Here is a 22,732-nt window from a genome sequence, read left to right as displayed (position 1 = left end):
ATGATTAACCACATTACTCAGTGTCTTTAATAGCTAGTGAGGAATTGGACCAGAGCTGAGGTTTTCTAAACATGACCCTCTGTGTTCTTATTTATTTAACCACCTTTACTTAATTGGCTCACTATTTTAACTTAATAGATTGTTTTTAAGGGTAACTATATGTTACCACCATAATGGAAAACCTCACTTGCTGTGCAAATAGGACAATTATTAAAAGTGGATACAGTCCACCCCAATCCCCTGTGCATGGCCCATGGTGAGTGCATCGCGCCCAAGAAATGCTAGACTGGGATGTGCTTGTGGCAAAGGGTGTCGGAACGAATAGCCGGGGTCATGGGTTCCCACAGCTGTGAGGCTGCAGCACACACAGGTGATGTAGGGAAAGGATGGAGGAGGAAAGAGGTCGGTCTTTTGGGTGAGCAGCAGTGAGTATCTACTGCACGAACCCAGAGAAGCAAAGACTTTGGTACATGGAGAGGATGCAGAAGTACGCTCAGTTCTGGAGACTTCTTAGGTGTTGCGGCTCCAGGGACCACCAGCTAAAAACCAGAGAGAGACTCATCTTCTAGAGTCACCTCCTGGGCCAGGGACCAGGACTCAGTTATCTGTGGGTCTGTAATCTGGGGAGGGGCAGGGACCAAAAAGGGTGAGAGCTCAGTACAGTGTTTATGGTGGCTGAAAGGTTCCTTTAGCTTTTACTCTATTTTAAAAAATATTCACAGATGCACCTAAAGGTAGGTGTTTTCAGGGCAAACTCTACCTACAACCTCACACATTGCTAGAGGGAACATCAAATGGGTCACTCCCTTTGGAAGAAGGCTTGAAGGTGTCTTACAAAATTAAATACACACTTAGCAATCCCACCCCTAAGGATTTACCCAAGAGAAAATGAAAACATATGTTCATTAAAAGACATACAAGAACGTTCATAGCAGCTTTATTCATATTTGCCAAAACTGGAAATAATGTCAATGCCCATTAACACGTGAAGGGAGAAAATTGTGTCATGTTCATATAAGGGAATGCTGTTCCACAAGCAAAGGAACGAGCTACTATGCAAACAGCAAAGGAGGTAAATCTCAAAAATATCATGTTAGCTAAAGAAGGCAAATACAAAAATTACGTACTTTCTGGTTCCATTTACCTCAAGCTCTAAAACAGGAGAATTAAGTTTCAGTGGTAGAAATCTCAAGAGGGACTGACCGAGGTGGGTGGAGATGAATCTAGGAGGCATGAGAGAACTTCCTAAGGAGATAAACCTGCTCCATAGCCTGACTCCCATGATGGTTACGCGGGGGTTTATGTTGCCAAAGCTCATAGGGCTACACACTTAGCATCACATATTTTGCTATTGATAAAATATACCTCAATTTTTTTAAAGAAAAATACAATTTTAAAAAATAATCTATCAGCAAAACAGCCAATGTAGAAAACAGTTCCTACCAAAAATCCCCTGTGGACGAGAGTGGGAAGCTGCCCGTTTCCTGGGAGACAAGCTTGCTCACTGCCCTCCCAGGAGATGATCGATGCCCACCCTCCTCTCTGGGTCATCTCAAGGAGAGAAGAAGATAATAGGTGGCAAGACACCTGGAAACACTCTGATCACTGTATGGGCTGAAAGGGATATTGTTTAATGATTACTAAATTCTTAGAACTTCATCACTCTATATACAATAGAATACTTCTCAGCTTTTTTTAAAAAAAATGAAATTTTGCCATTTTCTGCAGTATGGATGGACTTGGAGGGGATTGTGTTAAGTGAAATACGTCAGACAGAAAAACAAATGCTGTATGATCTCACTTACATGTGGGATCTAAAAAAATACAACAAAGTAGTGAATAAAACAAGAAAGAGGCAGACTCACAGATATAGAGGACAAACTAGCCATTACCAGTTGAAAGAGGGAAAGGGGGAGGGGCCATATAAAGGTCAGAAGAGCAGGAAGTACAAATTCCTGGGTGTGAGACAGGCTCAGGGATGTGTTGTACAACACGGGGAACACAGCCAATATTTTATAACAACTGGAAATGGAAAGTAACCTTTAAAAATGCATACAATTGTTTTAATTTTAAAAAAGAACCGAATCACTCTTGCTTTTTTTCCATATTTGCATTTTAATATAGAAAAAGACTTGTTCATCATAAAAAAAAAATTCAGACATGACAGAAATGTTGATAAAATAAAAACTACAGCTTCTCTTTTCTCCTTCCTCCTGCCCCTTCTCTACGAAGTCCACTCACTTCTCAGTTTTGGTGATGCAGCTGTTTTGTGGATCCTTCCAGATTTTTTTCCCCAAAACTGGAATCATTCAGTAGATCCTATTGTGCAATCCGCTTTTAGGTACCAGCTTTTCTCCCGTAGAATGGATACACCATACTTTATTTAATCACGCCCCTAAGAACTGACTTTTTGACTCTCTTCCAATGCTTTGCTACTATAAACTATGGAATGAATGTATTTCCTCGAGCATAGATCTCTGCACTCTTGTGTGAATATCACTGTAGAATAAATTCCTAGAAGTGAAATTTCTGGGTCAAGGAGTACATGCAATTTTGATTTTAATAAAGCTTATCAAATTATTCTCTGAAAAGATTGAATTAATTTACAGTCCTCCCGTGAGTATCACTTCTTGTTTTGATCTCAAAAAGAGGGAAAATAAAGTGGAGAGAATATCGCAATACTCCAGGACCCTCCAGTGCCCTTGGAAAACAGAGATGACGCAGAGGCCAGCCTATCCCTGTTTTCACTGTTGACTTGAAATTTCCATAATGAGGAGATAAAACACACAATTTAAAAAAAAAAAAAACTCTTAAACTATGAGATTAATGAGAGTTGAGAGCTATAACTTGAACATTTGCTGGTTAATAGATTTAAGGATAGAAACACTGTTACGTCAATTACAGTAATTAACCAGAGATGAAGATGAATTGAAGGGACCCTCCCTCGCCAGCCAAGCCTCAACCTAAACGCTGAGTAACGAGCTGCTGGTGGGGACGGAGCAGTGAGAGCCGGGCTAGACTGAGAAAAGGATGCCGCTCATTCTCCAAAGTGTGTGCTGTGTTCTCAGAAACAGGGAGCACCCGCCTGCCTCAGCATCCCAAAGAACCCCCGTCTCCTCCACTTGCACTTCAGGAAACAGGACACTTGCCAACAGGCACATTTTAGCTGTATCCCAAAGTATTTTTCCTCCTTAAATGGAGTTAAACTCTTTCTGAACCTGAAAGTATCTGACCGCGAAGGATCCTGAGCCTGTCCTGTGATGAAATGCATAAACAGAGAAACACCAAGGGTGGTGCTTCAGCATCTTACTGACCAGGTCAGAGAGAATTCATGACCCACCCGGTACTCAGCTGTGTTAGAAAAATTTCTTTAGGATAGGAAAAAAAAAAAAAAAGATTTGAGAGTAAAAGTGGCACATTCCAAAGCTATGGCTAGAAATCATTTACTCCACCAGGATAAGAACACATCACTTGTTAGCACATAAAATCACTCTAGTCAAGAAGCCAATTTTTTTTTTAATTCTTTTTTATTTACAGAAAGTAAAAATTGTTCTTTTTGGTGCACCATTCTGTGAATTTTGACAAGTGCATAAAATCATGCAACCATCACCACAATCAAGAGAGAGAACACCCTCATCACCCCCAAAAAAATCCCCTTATTCTTCCCCTTTATGGTCAATCCCACCACAGCCCCCATCCTCAGTCCCTGACAACTGTCCCTATTTTCTGTCCCTATAGTTTTGCCTTCTCTAGAGAATGTCATATACATGGAATCTTACCATTTAAAAAAAAAAAAAAGTAAAAGTTTTTGGGTCTGGCTTTTTTCATGCATTTGTGATCTATCCATGTAGTTGTGTATACCAACGGTCATTCCTTTTTACCGCTGCGTAGTATTCCTTCGTGTGGATGTACCACCATTTGTTTATCCATTTTCCACTTTGGGGGCATTTGGATGATTCCAGTTTGGGCAATTATAAATTATCGCCATATTCATTCACACACAGGTTTTTGTGTGAAATTGAGATGTCCTTTATCTTGGGATTGCTGTGTTACATGCTAATGCAATTCGTCTTTAATCTCTAGAAAATATAACTGTCCTCAGAGTGCAAGGAGCCTGGAAATAGTTCCGTTGCCCCTGAGGTGAGAAAGCCCTTCTACGGGAGTACTGTTTTCACACAGCATGGGTCTGGGGTGAAAGTCCATTCCGGCTGCATTTGGCTGGGATAAGGAACTCGGGGTGTGAACTCTGATGCCTTCAATCCAATGAGTTCAGAAAATCACTCGCCCATTATTGTTTTAGATCCTCAGTCAAGCTAAACCAAGACACTTCATCTCCTTTCTTTTTCCCATCAACTTTTGTATCTGAAAAGTTTTGTTAAGATTTTCACGCAAATGGGTATTGGGATTTTTAACTGAATTAAATAAATTTAAGTGGACATCTGATCATTTTTCCACTTGAAATTTTTTAAATACATGCAGTCCCCAAAGTTGAACGTTAAATGTGAATTTATGTGATTACATTCCCAGACAGCCAAAAAAAAAAAAACTAAATCATCATAAGTATACAATCCCTATTATATCTCAACTCTTAAACATATATTTTTGATGATTTGTCTTTAAAAAGATAAATATTTTAAAATGTTTTCCCACAGCAATTGAACACAGCTGAGCGAAAGCCTATAACTATTCAACTGAGGCTAAAGGCTTGCTATTTGCAGCAAACCTAATGATTTCTATCTTGCTTCAGTTGAATTAACTTTATGAGGCCTCTTTTTATCTCTAGTGCCAGCTTATTTTATTTTTCCATTTTCCACTTGTTTTTCTAAAATAATATGGGCAAAATGCAATTAAAATATGCAAATAATGCTGCTGACAACATCACAACAGCTAAATGTTGTATAAATAAAGTAGTGTGATGCTGGTGCATATAAAAAGAGGTCTGGGGATATCAATATTTAATGTACAAAAGTGCAAGTAATGAAAAGGTGACTATTTAAAGGTTCAGAAACCCTTGGGAGCATACTTGTGCTGTTCTGCCCAATTCCAGAAATAAACAATCTTATTTTAATAATTGTGTTAATGCACGGAAAATGAGCACAGGCCACCTGATTAGTCCCTTAACGTCAAATGGTACTGGAGTCAACAAAATAATTTAGACAGTTCTTGTATTCGTTCATTCGTTCCCTCAACGTGCACTGAGAGTCTGCTACGTGCACAGTGGCATCGAAAGACACAATCCCCATCCTTGAACCACCTGCAGTGAACTGGAGGGGATGGAAGAGTGAGGCAGGCATCATGGAGGGACATCTCCCAACAGCAGAGCGGCACGTGGGGAGGGGTCTCCCTAAATGAGGTTGTGTCTGGGCTGACTCGAGGGGGCCAGGTTTAGGGAGGAGAGGATGCCAGACAGATGAAGTGGCCTGGAGGACAGGCACCGATGGAGTGGCAAGGCGGAGAGTGGAAAAGAGAACGCTGAGCGATGTGTTCACTCCTGGGGCTCCTGTAACGAATCACCACAAACTGGGAGGCTTAAAAACGACAGAAACTTGTTCTCTCGCAGTTCTGGAGGCTCGAAGTCCAAAATCAAGGTAGCAGCAGGGCTGGTCCTTCTGGAGACTCTGATTGAATCTGTTCCAGGCCTCTCTCCTAACTTCTCCCACAACCCTTGGCTTCTAGACCCGTCACTCCAATCTCTGCGTCTGTCTCTGCCTGGCATTCTCCTCCACGCGTGTCTCTGTGTCTCTCAGTCTCTTCACATGACCTTCTCATCAGGACACCAGTCGCTGGATTTAGGGACCACCCTAATCTAGCAAGACCTCATTTAACATGTTTACATCTGCAAAGACCCTATTTCCAAATAAAGTCACATTTACGTGGTGGGTGGGAAGGTGAGGTCTTCCACACCTGAGGTATGATTTCAACATACCTTTTGGGGAGACACGCTACAGCTCACAACAAGCTGAGTTCCGCAAACCACAGTCCACTCACCACATTTTTGCTTCTGTTGTTTGTAAATGTTTTGGGGGGACACAGTCATGTCCACCTTATTACATGTCACAGAGGGTTGCTCTTCCATTTCAATGGCAGAGGTGAGTCCTTGGGACAGAGACCTTATGCCCCACCAGGTGCAAAACATTTACATCTGGCCCTTCCAGAAAAAGGTTGGTGACCCCTGAACTAGAGAGAAACTGGTAGTAGGCTGACCATGCCCCGGGGCTGAAGAGGAGAGAGAACTAAACCCGGAAAACTGGGGGATGCAATCCGGTGTTGATAGGAAGTGTGCAAAATGGGGTGGAGAAGTAGCAAGGAGAAAGCAGAAGGGGTGAGGGGTTTATGGGCCCCGATGAGCTGTCCTGGAGATTCCAGGAAAGATAGGGGCAAACAGGTGTGGGGGGTGGAGAAGGAAATGGGGCTTTTGTGATTTCAAGAATCTCTGTCCTGGGTTATGGTGAAGGAAGATGCCAGATGGAATCGAAAGGAGAGTAATTGGAGTTGGGGGGAGAAGGCCGTGGAATGGGAAGGCGAGGGGGCCAGATGCGCGTTCTCGTGGTTCTTAGAAATGCCTGGAATGACCACAGTGGCAGGGGTGGCCAGGAACGCCAGGAGTCAAGGGCATGTCACCCCCAAAAGGTCTAGAACAGAGTATTTTCCTTCCTGAGGGACCAGTGCCCATAATTCAACGGCTGCAACCCCCGCGCACAAAGTGATTGTGTGATTAATGTGGACTCTGCTGCTCCATCTCCTTGTAGCAACTTAATAAGGTCTGTGCACGGCCTCCGAATGAAGGCTGTGATTACTTTTCCATAGTTGATGAATTATGAAGTTGGATTCTCACCGCAAATGCTGTCAAAGTTTTTTGGCTTCAAAACCAATTGAAATGATGAATAGCTGTGCAAGGGACCAGAAGTACATTGACTCTTCCTCCAGAACAGCTGGGGGGCAGCCCTTTCTGTGTCACCTTCCACATGAGCTGGGAGCATAAAGTCAGTCTCATTCAAAGGTGGGATTTAAAACCTTCTTCATGGAAGGGAACTGATCCACTTCGGGGTTTGTTTTTTTTTTTTTTTTTTCGGCTATAAACACCAAGATATTTCCAGTGTGACCAGCCTCCCGTTTTGCTTATCTCTCAAGGTCATAACACTCTGTTTCCACCTCCTCCTTTTAACAAGGTTGTCCTAAAAGGAATCACCAAAGCAGAGATTCACTGTTCAAAGCAAAAAGATACAAGTGAGAAGATTGCTGACAAGCTTTTGAGTTTGATAATTACGGATTCGGAAGTGGGTAACAATGCAAAGCCTTGAGTTCCCCGCCCCCATCTCTCTGCCATTTAATAGATCTTAGGTCTTAATGCTCCTCTTTGGTTCTAAGGGTGCTCAGTCTCGAAATTTTTTACTTTTTCACTTTTTATCATGGGAAAGGGCTGTAGATGCCACACACTGCAGAGGGAGGTGAATGAACCCGAGTCGGAAGGTCTCATTTCTGATATTAACCCAACCCCTTCTAGCAGAAAGCCGTGAGCCTTTATAGGACACAAGCTCGCTGAGCCTGGGTTTCCTTCTCTGTAAAACGGAGGTTACAACTCAATTCTCAAAGCTGTTGTGAGGCTCAGCTGCATTCAACTGGTGGCGAATTATTCACACACGTCATTTATACATAAAACGTCTGTATGTGTGTGTGAAATAGCACTAGACTTCTGTGTGACATAGTTACTATTCACATCGCTGTGCTTTTGACAGAAGGAACAATATTGTGTAAATGTGTTTAAGACAAAGTCTCCAGTAAATGATATTTGGACAGAACACCTCCTTCGAAGAGGTGACTCAGCTGTCAGTGAACTCATCTTTGCTATTTTTAGGGCTGGAAAAGGAGAGGCAGGTGGTGCTGAAGATGTGTAATCAGTCGCACGGGGGGGTACTCAAAGGTCATGGCCTTGACCTCAGCGGCCCTTCAAAGGCAAGCGGGACACTCACAGAGGAGGCAGAGGAGACTTGATCATCCCTGCAGCAATGTAAAGCCCCAGTCAAAGGAGAGGGAAACGCAAACTGACTTGTGCCTCGTCCCCTTGACAGCGCGAATTTAGACCCCGGCTGCTGCACTGTCTTCTGATTCCTTTTCCAGAACCGTGTTCGCGCTTGTCGTGCTGATTTACGAGATTGCTGTCGCCAGTCCTTGACAGCACATTCAGTCTGCCTGGAACTCTGAGAATCAGGCTTGAACTGACTTTGAGCCAGTCGCTCCTGACCCCTTCCATCTCCCACCCAGGGAAGGTCCGTAAGAGCAGCTACCATCTGCCCATCTGTTGGCTGGTCTACTTCTGTCCCAGGGCCTGGAGTGTTCCCCTGCGGTCACCCTGTGTGATCGCGCTCCTTACCCTCTTGTTAGGGTTAGGGTTAGGGAACTCATGACATCATCAAGGCTAAATTCGGCTGCCCTTCTTAATCCCGCATCTTTTCTTTTCCTTCCACCTGAAATTAGCCGTTGCTTCTGTGTCCCCCTCTCCCTGAACCGACGAAGTCTCCCAGCACTGCTGAGAGCTGCCTTTGCATAACGCGCTCAAGATCAGCTTTGTCGTTGTGGGGACACAGAGCGACCTCGCGGGAAAGGCTGTGGAGGAGCCAAACAGGGCCGGCCCAAAGCTGGGAGGACTGGAGTGTTCCAGGGCGCCCGCCTGAGTGAAGTCGGTCAGCAGCTTGGACTGCCTTCCAGCTGCATCTGTGCTCAGATTCAGACTGTGAGGCCAAGCAGTGACTGAGCACAGCATCTCAGCACCCTTGTGGCTACCTCTGTACACTCTCATTTTCACGACATCCAAATTAGATCTTGCTGTACTGTTCACTTTAGTTTGTCTGTAACATTTGTTAGAAATCAGGAAACGTATCATTTCCTTTCAGGAGTAGAGGCGGGATATAAAAACAGGCATGCATGGAAATATAAACACTTTTTTAATTCTTTAACTCCTACTGTTTGTTAAAGCAGCTTGGCATTTAGTTTGTCTGTAACTGGATGTATTTTTAAAGTTTTAACGGAAAATTTTTTAAGCAGCAGGAGGCAAAAATAATTCAAACTCTAATACTCATCAAAATTCATTTAACGGCAGGAGACCCTTCACTCTGAACTTTTCTTTCTTGCAGAATCAACCCCCCCCCCACCAAGAGCCCTCACCTGCCAGAAGCACAAAGAATCCAATATTGTGCATAATAGCCACTCATTTTATCTTGCTTTCTTTTGTTTTCTTCGGTTCATCAGACCTCCCCGTCAGACACAAAGGAATCCGTTGTGACAATTCTGTTCTCAGGACTGACTTTCTCTGTAGAAAGACCTTCAGTCTGGGAGATGCCCAGGAGTTCTTGATGCTTCCAAAATGCTACCTTTCAATCTCTCCTATTAGAGATTGAGTACTTTAGCTTTTTCCAATGTCCATTCTCTTCTGTTAAAGCAAATAAAATTGGGAAGGGCAACATACTGAACTTACCCATGCTAAAACGTGATGGATTACCAAATTCAATTTCTTTCTATTGTAGTTTAGGGAGAAGAGGGAGGAGGGAAGGTAGAAGATGATAGCAAAGAGACCATGGGTGTGTCAGGGGGAGTGAATGGACCAAAGGCAAATATGGCCCTAGGCACTCATTTTACAAGTAAAAGAATCAATGTGCACAAATGAATTCCCCATATCCCGCTGAAATGCAGGTTCAGATTCTGCCAGTCTGGGGTGCAGCCAGAAATCCTGCAATGCTAACAAGCTCTCCATTGACGTCAGTACTACTGGGCCGCACTTTACGAAGCAAAGGGGCCGGAACTTGAGCGATGAACAAAGGTGTCAGCTCAGTGGTTCTTGACTGACTACTCAGAATCACCTGAAGAGTTTTCTTACTTAAAAAAAAAAAAACTGAAAAAAAAATGATGGGGAGGGTATAGCTCAGTGGTAGAGTGCATGTCTAGCATGCACAAGGTCCTGGGTTCAATCCCCAGTACCTTCATCATAAAACCAAATAAATAAATAAACCTCATTACCTACCCCCTGAAAAAAAAAAAAAACTGCTGATGTCCAAGCCCTGCCCCAGATCAGCAAATCAGAATCTAGGTGTTGCTCAATTATTCATAGTTCTAAAAGCCCCCCAGCTATTCTATTGTGCAGCCTGAGGTGAGGACCACTGTTAGCTGATAATGTCATTGGAACCTGGGGTGTCAGTGCATAGCTAACGTACTAGCCCATGAGGGCTAAAGGCAAGGTACCCCAACTTCCTCTCGAAGGGGAACCTGCCTGGCAAATAGCTGGTACTCAATGAAGATGTGTTCCATGAAAAAATAAATGATCAGCTGAAGGCATGAATGACTGAAGACCTTTGAAGGCCACTAGTCTACGGAATGTAAAGGATTGAATTCATAATGTTGAAATGACATGTGACAGGACTGAGATTTGAGGACAGAAAGGTTTTTTTCCATTATGCCTTCAAATCCCTAGAATAAGACACTCAATTCTCAGGCCACTGTTAAGGGTGACTCTGCTGATAACAGGAGAATTCAAAACCATAAATGTGACCATTGCTTTATTCTAGTGTTTCCCAAACATCCACCAGTCCTAATACAGTTTCACGATTTTTGCTATCGGTGCTGTAATTTACCTAGCATGTTTCCTTAAATTGACTCCCTTTTTTAACATAAATAGATGCATTTTAAAGGGAAACTATACATCGCTGTTTCAAATAGAAAAGCAACTACTATCCCTCGACAGAAATAGAAGTGCCTGTCAAAATAAATACAATGCCAGCAGCTCAAGCTGGATGTTGCTGCCTGCCAGTGCTTGCCCCTGTCAGATAAGAAGACGGATTAGCGAGAAATAGGAGGTATTGAAGACACGGACGCACTTAATGGAGACGTGTCGTCAGGCATAATAAGAAGGATCGGAGGGGTGCTTTGAAAGGAGTCACAGTCAGGTTCTGCAAAGCCATGTGACTGAAGGCACCTCAGGGGACACCACTCCCAGCCAGCAATGATCCAGTTGTACCCACAAACCCTAGGGCCACCAAAAGGTGTTGACAAGGCTCTGGGGGAAAAAAGAAAAAAAAGGAAAAAAGGAAGTATTTCCAGCTTTCCATTTCTGGGGAATCCCGTCATCAATGTTATTTGCCTCGCGTCTACTTCTAAGACGGACAACACAATCAACCGAGAAAAATAGGGCAGGTTGAAGCTTGCTGCTGGCAGCAGGGGGATTCGCTGTCTCTTTGGGGGCGCGTTTGCTGATTTAAGGCTTGGATAAGAAAATTCGCCAAGTAAAACCATGCCGTTCTGAAATGAATGCATCATACAAAGGAAGACAAGTGCTTCCCAGTTCTTTAATGAGGTGTGTCCCAGGGTACGGGGTAAATTTTTATCTCAGTTTATGTACTTGGACTTGGACAGAATGACCCAGTGACATTTTAGGGAATAAATTCACTAAATTATTCTTTTTTATTTGCCAGGTGTTTTTCTTTTAAACAATGCATGCAACATGTGATGGCTATGATTCTAAGGAAGGCAGAGAGACAAGACTGGAATTAGACTGCCGGGTCTAAGCCCCCGCTCTGCCCCCTTTTCAGCTGTTGACTTTGGGTGAATTAGTCAATCTCTCTGTGCCTCGGTCTCCTTGCTCATAGAATGAGAATGAGAATAAGAGGACTGCCACATAAGGCAGCCAAGGAGGAGCTCATGCCGAGAAAGCATCTAAAAGGGTCCCTTGCACAAAATAAGCACTCAGTATGTGTTACTTATTATTACGGCAAAAACACACAAAACAGAAGGTAATGCAATGAGATCTGTCTTCTTTCCACCCCAGACCCTATACCCCTCCCTAGACACAAAGCACTATAAAAAGGCTCTGTGTGGCTTTCCGGAAATACTCTATGCATTTACCATCGAGTCTAGCCTTCTATTCTATGCAGGTGGGAGCTCACCGTGCACTGTGCTCTACACATTGCCTTTTTCACTAAATATGTCTTGGGAAGAAATACTCACTGCAAGCGGCGTACCTCGTTCTTTGTCAGGGACCACAGCTTTGCATCATCCAGCTACACCACCATGTATTTAAATCATCCCCTGTATGGGACACGAGCCATTTCCAGCCTTTCACTTTTACAATCATGCTGCCATGAATACATTTAAACACAAATCTTTCATATACATACGAGTATATATTTAAGATAGATTCTTACAGTGGGATCACATGATCAAAAAGTCGGAGCCTCTTTCATTCTGGATAGACATCGCCAAATTTCTCCTCAAAGAGATTGCACCAGTTTGCACGCCAGCCACCTGGGTACACAAGTGCCTCTGTCTCCTTATTTTCAGAGTACTATTTTCAATGCATAAAACAAAACACAGAGGATAACCAAGGAAAAGCAATTACATTGAAACAGTTATCAAAAGATTGAAAATACACATTTGTGAATATGTACTATTTAGCCTGCTTTATATGTGCGATACCAAAATAACAAAATCTAGTGGCAGGTAGGAGTGAGTAGAAAAGATATTTCAGCGTATCTGTGACAATTACAACGTTGTAGGAAAGTGCATACTGGGGACAAGCTCACAGGAACTGCTACTAATATTGTGACTTGTCTACATTCATAATTGAAGGAAATGCTAAATTTGAGTTGGCAGTTAGTGGGGGAAAAAAAAGATGCACATTTTTTTCCAGACGTGTTACGGACCCTGTCTTAGGGCCAGCTCTTGGAGATTGATTACAGTGAGTAACCCCAGGAATTCACGCTTTCAGGGCAGCTATTAAAACTCCCACATGGGCACTGGCTTCAATCTAGCCTAATACGGGCTGCTGTGGCCTTCTGAATAGTAAGACACGCCAAGAAGACGTGAGCAGGCAGAGAGAACTGTGAGGAAGCCACCCAGAGGGGCTGCCTTGACCGTGTCTTAGCAACAAGAGCAGCCCCACTTCTGCCTACAATACATCTGCTCTCCTAACCCAACATGGTTTGCGAGAACATTAAATAAGAGAACTTAAACTCCTTTGAAAACCTGAAAGGCACTCTATTAATTTAGGGCACTGTGTTAGCCATTAGGAGTTAATGTTATTAATTCCTCTTATGTTTAGTGCTTAGAACCTCCCTCAGGTCTGCTGCTAAGAGTGACATGAGGGCCATAGGGAGGAGCCGCGCCTTGGAAACGGAAAAGCACAGGAGTCCAGCACGGAGCTTGGGCGTGGTGATACTTGCCTGGCCTGGCTATGACATTCCTCTTATCCCGAGAGGGCTCCTGTGACTAGAGAAGTTGCTGGAATTTCCAGGAGCAAGAAAGAAATAATGGTAGGAAGTGTCAAATCCACACCCAGAGAACACCCTGTCACTGGGGAAAAAACAATACACGACTCTGGAAATCTTAGGAGTACAGAAGAAAGGTTTCAAGCAATTTTCTGACTATGTATCTTTTTTTTTTTTTTTTTTTGAGTGCTCTTGAAATGTTAGATTTCATTAAGTTTTACAGCCGGACTTAATATAGACATAAATCCCTTTAATGTTGGTTTCAGTCAAAAGTGAGCTGAACATTGTCGTTAAACCAGGGCATGTGGGAGAATTATTTGAGGAAAATCAGAGCAGGACTAGTTGGGAAAACTCAGGCACGACCATATTAGAAGCAAGTGGGCCCAAAGCAAAGCTCTTTAGGCTCTCGTGGACAGGGCCGTTCTGCTGCCCGTTTTCCGTGCGGGTGAGCTTTGTTCTGGGGCAACGTGGCTGCAGTCTGAGGGTCTGCCTGGGGAAGCTTAGTTCTCTTCATTAGCTCACGAGCACAGGGCGACTTCAGCTAATGCTGCGACACAGCTCCTAGCTGGGTTATTTGGTTCAATGCCTTTAGGGAAAGTAGCAAGCTACAGTAAAGGAATGAATGTGATGTACTTTCTTGTTCTGAGTTCCTATAGCTGTGGAATTACATTGGCAACTAATCATAAATCATGCTGTACTCATAGTCACAAACCCACATAGTTTGAGATATTATTTAAGTCTGGTATTACTTGACGTCTCACAGGGGACATCTCGTCTCTCTGGTACAATGTCTCTGTGGTCTGAGCTTATACATGACTATAACTAGAGAGATTATTTCTTGCCATGGCTCATAGACAAGCTAGTACTTACATACATGCGTTTGTGTGAAATTGAAAAAAGTGCCCCCTACTGGTGGGTGAGTTGCAAAACAGCACCTCCCTCCAGGCAAACAAATTAGAACATGTTCCCCCTCTGGGCAGACAAATGAGAAAAGGGTGGCTCCTCTGGGCTGACCAATTATTTTTTAAAGCCCCACCCCATGGCACACGGCTTGGCGAGTCCAGAACAGCCTCTAATTGCTCCCTGGGGTGTGCACCGGTATGAAGGCGTGACCAGCACAACTGTACGCGGCAGCCCTTACTGAAGATACCACTTGCCTAATTTTGTAGTCAGACCACAGAGTTTGCTCCTCGGTGCTCTAAAAAACTCAATCACGCCACAGACCTTATATTATATATTATTATATTATACTGGCCTATTATGAGAGCTTGGTATTGTCAGAATGCCCAAGCAGCACCACATTTAAAAATGAAAGATAGGTGAGCCCTTGTGTAGCAGACACTCTATGTACCCATCTCACCTGGGCAATTAGCTTCACGTGCTGGAGGGCTGTTGACTACAAACACCCGCCACTCTCTGCCAAGGTGATGCTCTGACCGTGGGTGGATGGGACACCTGTGGATGGAAAGTCAGAAGAACCTGAGGGTTGGTGCCCATGGAAGCAGCCTTCAACCCATGATGGGCACGGGGTGGTGGGGAAAATGCTGGGGCTGCCTTGCCATCCCAGGAGGATGCTGTCAACTGCCCAGCCCCAGTTTCTGCCAAAGTAAAACCTGATAACCCGCTTTTGATTGATGGGAGACCCAGAATAGGTAACTTCAAACTCTCAACAACGTAGTGAGGGAAGCTACTTTATATCAGATTCCTTTTCAGCAACTACATCTCATCTAGAGGGAATGAGCCATGGACAGAGTGTCTCAGGGCAAGGGGGCTCCTGGGAAAGACAGGACTGGGAGAGATGCTGGAGCTTAAGCCTCAGGCTGTCGGAGGGCAGCCGGGGATGCCCTGGATGCCAGTCAAGGGTTGACAAACTCTTTCTAGAAAAGGTAACAAATATTTTAAGATCTGTGGGCTTCTGCCACAACTACTTGTCTGCTGTTGGTGTGTGAAAGCAGCCGTAGGCAATCTGTAACCATACAGACATGACTGTGTTCCAATAAAACTTTATTTACAAAAACAGGTGGTGGGCCGGATTTGGCCCATGGGCCATACTCTGTGACCCTTGCCATAGATGATCAAAGAAATGGAAGGACCCAAAAGGAGAAGTAAGAGGAGAGAGAACGTCTGTGGTGGGTTTGCCAGCTTACAGTATTTCCCTCATTTTACCCTCGGAGCAGCCAAGCAGTTACCCTTTTATCATCTGCATTTTAAAGATGAGGAAAACCTCAGTTTCTAGAAAACACAGAAATTGCCAAGACCAAACAGCCTGGGTTCCAAACCAGGTCAATCTGACTTGAATGCTTCTCTTCCTTCCCCTGCTCCAAGCTGTCGCCTGCAGACACATCTGTCTTGCGCAACCCAGCAAGGAAAGTCCACTGGTCCCAGAGGCAGGACGCTCCAGATTTGGGGGTAAGAGTGGCAGGACCAGAGCTGGGTTCAGTCTCAAGGGTATCAGAAGCTTCCCTGAGAAGGTTAAAGCGACGGGCATGGTCACCGCTGGGTCCACCACCAGCTTTCACGGTGAGACCACCCCTGCATCTGACGTGTACCATTCGTGGCTGCACAAAGGCAACGCCTCAGATATAACAGAGTCAGAAGATTTGGTGAAAATAAGCAAGTCCGTTGTCCTTACTTAGCTTCGCGTGCAGGCAGCCCATCTGATGGGAAGGTGAACAGTGCAAACAAGGGCCAAACCTGTAATTATGAAAATTCTTTGCTAAGAGCTCATCTGGCTTTGCTTTCTGGCTATGCATTCAAGTATTCAGAAATTAAGCCTTAGAAATATTAACTACTAGAGGAATTTTTCCCCTGCACTCAACTTTTGAAGAGAAGATGAGCCATGATCAGAAGTTTCTTCCAGAAATAACTTCCAGGGACGCCCTGAGGTCAGTTTAGATGCAATCCGATCTTACTTTCTCCACGACAGTACAATGATAATTCAAGTTCTTAATAATAACTCTGAATCATCCTGATCCTGAATCATCGATGATTAAATTATGTTCACTAAACAGCTAGTATTTTCTAAAAGAAGAAAACGAACCAATGCATTTTAGGAAGAGGTTATAGAATTCAAACCAAAACAAGCCTCTGGCGTAGCCTAGAATGACCAGAGCATTAAATTTACAGAGATTCCACTTACTCCCAAATGTCCATGTTAATGGATATTTTAGAAGATTCCAGAATAATCCAAGTCCAGTTTAATTTATTCCTGTACACAATTTCTTTTATGGATGACAATATTGTAATCTAAATCAATAAGTGATTTCGTTTGTGCTATAAAAGTATAAACAGAACCCTCGCAAACAAATTGCACACTCTTCTTTCTTGTTTTAACTATTTGATTTTTTAGGCAGAAAACATACAGCCAAACAAGAATAACTGTTTGCCTTCCTTAACACTCCATGTAGACTGTTACACAAGGAATTAAGCATTAGCCATCAAATTAATTGTAAAAACAACACAATAGAGCTCCTCAGTCCTCATCCATTTCAACTTTCAGAGTTGAATCTGACCACAGACAACACATGACCTATCTTCTTGTTAGAAAAGTGGTCTCAGAGCTCCGTGGATTCTCAGCTACAAGTTCTGCTGTCAGAACTCTTCAGCTCCTCCCTCTCGCCCCCACCCAGTTCACGGCAAGTCATTTTCTCCAGAACCAGGAATTAGAGATAAAAGAACTCAACCCAGACCACAGGTGATAATTGTGAGCGAAGAAAGGTGAGCCATGGTGGAAAGCTCGTGAAATGGGTCAGTTGCTCAAGCAGCAAACACAAAGGTGCAGAAAATTCTGATTTTATTCTTCTCTAGTGGAATTTGATTTCTATTTGCCAGCCTGCGCTGATGGGAGAAATACAGCCTTGGCCAGTTCAGGCTTTGCCCCCATCCTCCTGTCTCCAGAACTGCCCTCAAGCTTCAAAGGGCTAGCACAGAATTAAGAGGGAATCAGCCTCCTACAGAGTTGGGGGGAATGTAATTTGGTGCAGCCACTATGGAAAACAGTATGGAGATTCCTTAAAAAACTAAAAATAGACTTACCACATGACCCAGAAATCCCACTCCCGAGTATATATCTGGAGAAAACTCTAATTCAAAAAGATATGTGCACCCCAGTGTTCATAGCAGCACTATTTACAATAGCCAAGACATGGAAACAACCTAAGTGTCCCTCAGCAAATGACTAGATAAAGAAGCTGTGGTATATTTATACAATAGAATACTATTCAGCCACTTTAAAAAAATGGAATAATATCATTTGCAGCAACATGGATGGACCTAGAGATCATACTAAATGAAATAAGTCAGACAAAGACAAATATCATATGATATTGCTTACATGTGGAATCTAAAAAATGATACAAATGAACTTATTTACAAATCAGAAACAGACTCACAGACATAGAAAACAACTTTATGGTTACCAAAGAGGAAAGGTTCAGGAGGAGGGATAAATTATAAGTTTGGGATTAGCAGGTGCAAACTACTATACATAAAATAGATAAACAATAAGGTCTTACTGTACAGCACAGGGAACTAATTCCAATAGCTTCTAATAACCTATAATGAAAAAGAATATGCATATATATGTATAACTGATTCACTATGCTGTATACCAGAAATCTACACAACACTGTAAATCATATGTACTTCAACAAAAATTATTTTAAAAATACTATCCCTCTAAAGAACTGCTATCTAAATAGCTCAAGAAAGTCAAGAAAAAAATATATCAAGTTAGCGAAGTTCCCCCAGAGACAGGGATTGTAAAACCGGATAAAGAATTAAACTTTTCCAGATGAATGAAAGTAGTTTGGGATCTAAATGAAGGAGGAGCAGGACTGGGTACTTGCCAATAATTTTGGCCCAGTGGAGACAGGAAGACATCCTCTCTACAGACCAGGTGCTGAAGGAAGACCTAGATGATTCTAGAACACAAGAGGACTATGATCAGTGCCCAAGGCACAATGACTGGTCCGAATTTTGAATAGAGGAAGGGGGAAATGAGGAACTGTTTTTCAGTGGATTTGAAGTTTCCATTACACAGATAATTTGTTCTAGAGCTCTGCTGTGCAACAGTCAACAACTGTGCTATTACACAGTGTAAAATATGTTAAAATGACAGAGCTCATATTAAACCTTCATGTTAAAAATTCTTACCAAAAAAAAAAAAAAAAAAAGAACATGGACACAAAAGAACACAAGGGAATTTTTGGAGGTGATGGATATGTGTAGTACCTTGGTCGTGGTGATGGCATCGTGAGTGTGTGCATAGGCCCAAACTCATCAAGGTGTAGACAGTAAAAGTGTGGAGTTTTTTTGTGTATCAATATAGCTAGAAAGCTTTAAATTTTTAAAAATGTAAATGAATTTCAAGGTAACTTCTGCCCCAAGCACGTTTATTTAAATCAATTAATATTACAATTCTGATCATCACAACTGCTGATAGCTAGTGGTTCTTTGCCATCCAACAAAGGGAAACACAAACTCACAGAATTAGTCAGTTTGCCCTTAAGATAGTATGTCACTGATACATAAGGTTTACAAACTAAAGTGGTTTACCTCATAAAAGAGCACAATTCCTGAAAATATCTCAGGACCCGTGGAATTGAGAAATGCTTGAACTGGAATCTGCGTCTCACCTGATGTCTCCCAGCCAAGTGTATGCTGTGGACCAGGAAACCATCTGGGATCTTGGTTGCAGACCTCAAAAGCGAAGGAGAGGAGATGGGATGAGGAGAGTGGAGCTTCACAGAGCTCAACGTCCCTGGGCAAACAGAGGAGGTGGGGAATGAAGAGATTAGCCACCAAATAGTAGGGGGGTCATCACCCTTCATGGGGCAAAATAAAAGGCAGACCAACTGAAGACCTTAATGGAAAAAAAATTAAAACATGAAATCACTTAAAGACAATTTAAGTGAATATGTAATTGATTTCTGTGGGGAAGGACTGTGGGGAAAAAGGAGGTGTTGGACTGCATAGAATTTAAACGTCTCATTGTACCCTATATTAAGAGGACTCCTAGTTTGCAATTGTACATTTATTTGTTTGATTGACATCTGTGCCCCCAACTAGGCTGTAAGTTACATAAGAACAGAAATGTCACCATTGTATTCCCATGCTTAGAAAAGTCTCTGGCATATATTAGACTTAATGATGTTTGTTGAGTGAATAACTGAGGTTGGTGTTATGGCCAGTGTTAGGGGCTTGGGGAAGGGTTTAACAGACATAAATGTAAAAGTGACAAGTCTCTGTCAGCCGGGAGCAGGGATCTGGGAGTGAGCCTTCTGCATAAAGCAAGAAAAGAGTCTGCCTCATTTGTGACATGAGAGCTAGAACGTTCCAGCCATCAGTCCAAGAAAGCTTAACATGAGTCCTGGGTTCTGGGTGAACCCCACTTCCCCACTTGGAGTAACTCAACTTAAAATGGAAACAGTCCTAGGGAGCGCAGGACTCAAATTTGCCAGTCCTCTGGGGGCCTGGAACAGGATGGGATGAGGAAGTCTGGGAAGGAGGTAACAGGAGGAGAGAGCACTCCAGGGACCCACTTCTGCTCTGTCACCATTTGCACGGGCTGGTCCGGAGAGGATACGAGCGCAGCCCTGCACAGGGTGATCGTCCGCCTGAGACAGTCGTGTGTCGGGGCATCCTCTCAGCCTGTGCCTCTGGCTTTCTGGACCTAACCTCATGCCTTGTGTTTTTCAGAACGCAGAAGCAAGCTACGATTTCAGCAGCAACGACCCCTACCCTTACCCTCGCTACACAGATGACTGGTTTAACAGGTAAACTGGGCCTCCTGGGGTGTCTTTGACTTCAGGTTTGGGGTTTTATTTCTGCCCTGTTTTCTTTTGAAGACTTGACTCTCACCAGTAAAGTAATCTCAATGCTACACTAAATTATATTGTGATTTTTTTTTCTTTTCCATGGCTGCATTCCCTAAATTCTTGAAATTTTTTTAATATGGCGATGCTCCTCTGGAATTATCTTTCACTGTTTTGTTGTGTTGAACTAGGGATTATTTGCCAACTTATTAAAGCTACAAGAAAAGAGGAATAATAAGAAAGTATTTCTCAACCTGCCGCAAGGTGCTTTTAAACAGGCGGATCTGATTTGATCCACTGAAGCTGTTGCAGAGAACTTTTTTGCCCCATGAGTCTGTGTCTGTCTGTTTTGGAAAAGTGTTTTTGCTGTACCCTGTTGCCAGCTCATGTAGTCCCTTTCAACAAAACAGTAAGTGTAACTGGCTGAGGTTTGAAGTGTTTTATTTAATTGACGTATGATTAGCTGCATCTCGTATGTAGCACAATGATTCACTATTTGTATACATTGCAAAACGATCACCACTATTTAGTCTGGTTAACATCCAACACCACACAGTCACATTAAAGAAATTTTTTTGCTTGTGATGAGAACTTTTGAGATCCGCTCTCCCAGCAACTTTCGATTACACAATACAGTATTATTGACTATATGTTTTCAAGTATTACTTGGCATCTTACCATGCAAAACTACCCAATGGTTCAGCCAAAAATGTGACTTTTCTTCAGCCCGTTTTTCTACTAAACATGTAAATCCAGTCTCTTTTTTCTCCAAGTAAAATTCTTGCCTAAATGGTTGATTGCATGCAAGAAATGTCAAGAAATTAACATGTGTGGCTTGCTCAATCAAAATCGACTAAATTTTAAACCTGGTACTTCCCAATTATTGATGGTCTTGGGTGAAGTCGATGAGAATGTATGAATTTCAGTTACCGGCATAAAAATACATTATGTGTACAGCACTTTACTCATTTCTTCTACTTCTCCTGACAGACTGGTGGTAGATTAGAAAAATGCTGTCATTCTCTGTCTAGTGATAAAGGAACAGGTTCAGAAATGTTCCCTGACTCCCCTGGTCAAACAATCAGAAAATATCAAAGCCAGCACTTAAAACCAAGCTCCATAAATGTTTCTAAATCCAAATTGCACCATTCTTTTATTTTTTTATTTTTGAAGGGGGGAGGTACTTAAGTTTATTTATTCATTTACTTCCTTTTTTAATGGAGGTACTAAGGATTGAACCCAGGACCTCTTTCATGCTAAGCACACACTCTACCACTGAGCTATACCCTCCCCACAAAATTGCACCATTCTTTTATAAGTATCATTTTTATTATAAAGGACAGAAGGCATGATAATAAGTGGCCAGGGACAAGTGACCAGTGAACCAAATAGCTTAGACTCTGTTCCTACAATTAGCAAATAGACCAGAGAATGTCTGGGACACAGACTGAGCACACAGGGCGTGGCAGTTACAGAAAATGCAGGAAAGAAGAAAGATGAAAACACAATTCAAACCTGTAACATTATTAAAAGTGCATGGCTAATATCCAATAGCTCAGTTCAGTCTCCATCAGCTTCATCTGCAGCTTTCAAATCATCATGCAGGGTTTGGAAGTGTGTGTTCCGGGGGTAAAGATATATTTTTTACACATTCGCCTTGTTTAGGTGTGAGAAATTTTGACTTGACATGTCTCTTCCCCACTGTGACTTACAACCCTAGGTCCTAGCATCCCCTTAGCTAATAAACCATTTTCAGACACAGGGATGTGAAGTCACCAATTAGAAGTCACTGAGCCAGGGTGGGACTTTGTTAACAGCCGCCTGGAACCCTGTGTTGAGAAGGACCTCGTGCCTGGCATCAACACGGTTGGTGACTGGCTGTCCACATAATATCAGGAAGGGCAGTAGCAACAAGTGTGCCAGCTCCTGCCTTCTCTCTGCAGCTACTGGGTACTAAATTCATCTTTGATGGATTGATCCAGCACAACAATATAACCAACAGAATGATTCCCCTGCTACCCCATTTTCTGAACCCAAACACAACCTCCCCTAGTAGGTCTTCCTACATGATGGGCTATAGGAATATTCTATAAAGTAAAACAAGAGCAAAAACTGGGATGTCCTCTATCTTAAATATTTTCATTGGCAAACTTGTTCTTGAAAGTTGAATTTTAAACAGGCTAAAATCCTCTAGGACTAATTAATGCTTAGTGCAATAAAATTCTTCATTGCCACTGGCAGAATTCCCAAGTGTCCAATTGGCTGAGACACAGTCACAGTGAGTCAGGCAAGTATGATTTTTGCCTCTTCGGGAACCAGTGACTCAAGACACAGTGTCCACTCTGACCGATAATGAAGTGGGGATTTTCCCAATTAGCAAGTCATTTTCAGAGATCCTTACCCACCACAGCTTGTTATTACACAGACTGGATGGTACCACAGTTTAAACCATGGCCTCTCAAAACTTAACTACTATTGTAAATGATTATGGGAGGAAGCGGGGTCAAAGTTCAGGTCCTCAGCACCAGGAGGATCTGTGGTCTGAAAAGTGGGGTCTGTCCTGGAGATGATTCCCATTTGGCACGAGGAGCATTTGAATGTAGCATCCTTCACATGAGTGCAGGATATGTTTATTAAAAGTTCCCTCTTGGATGAAATATTATACTA

At 42.8% G+C, this 22,732-nt stretch overlaps 1 protein-coding gene across 1 annotated transcript in view; it reads left to right on the top strand.

Annotated features, from left to right (window-relative positions):
* PCSK2 (proprotein convertase subtilisin/kexin type 2) overlaps positions 1-22,732 on the top strand; it is a 218,249-nt gene that overhangs the window by 135,045 nt on the left and 60,472 nt on the right. The window contains exon 6 of the mRNA XM_032461792.1: positions 19,950-20,026. Within this exon, the coding sequence (XP_032317683.1) occupies positions 19,950-20,026 (77 nt within the window). The remainder of the gene's footprint in view (positions 1-19,949; positions 20,027-22,732) is intronic.

Source organism: Camelus ferus, chromosome 19 (genome assembly GCF_009834535.1).
Source record: "Camelus ferus isolate YT-003-E chromosome 19, BCGSAC_Cfer_1.0, whole genome shotgun sequence".
Classification (NCBI taxonomy): domain Eukaryota; kingdom Metazoa; phylum Chordata; class Mammalia; order Artiodactyla; family Camelidae; genus Camelus; species Camelus ferus.
This window is presented reverse-complemented; position numbering and strand designations above follow the sequence as displayed.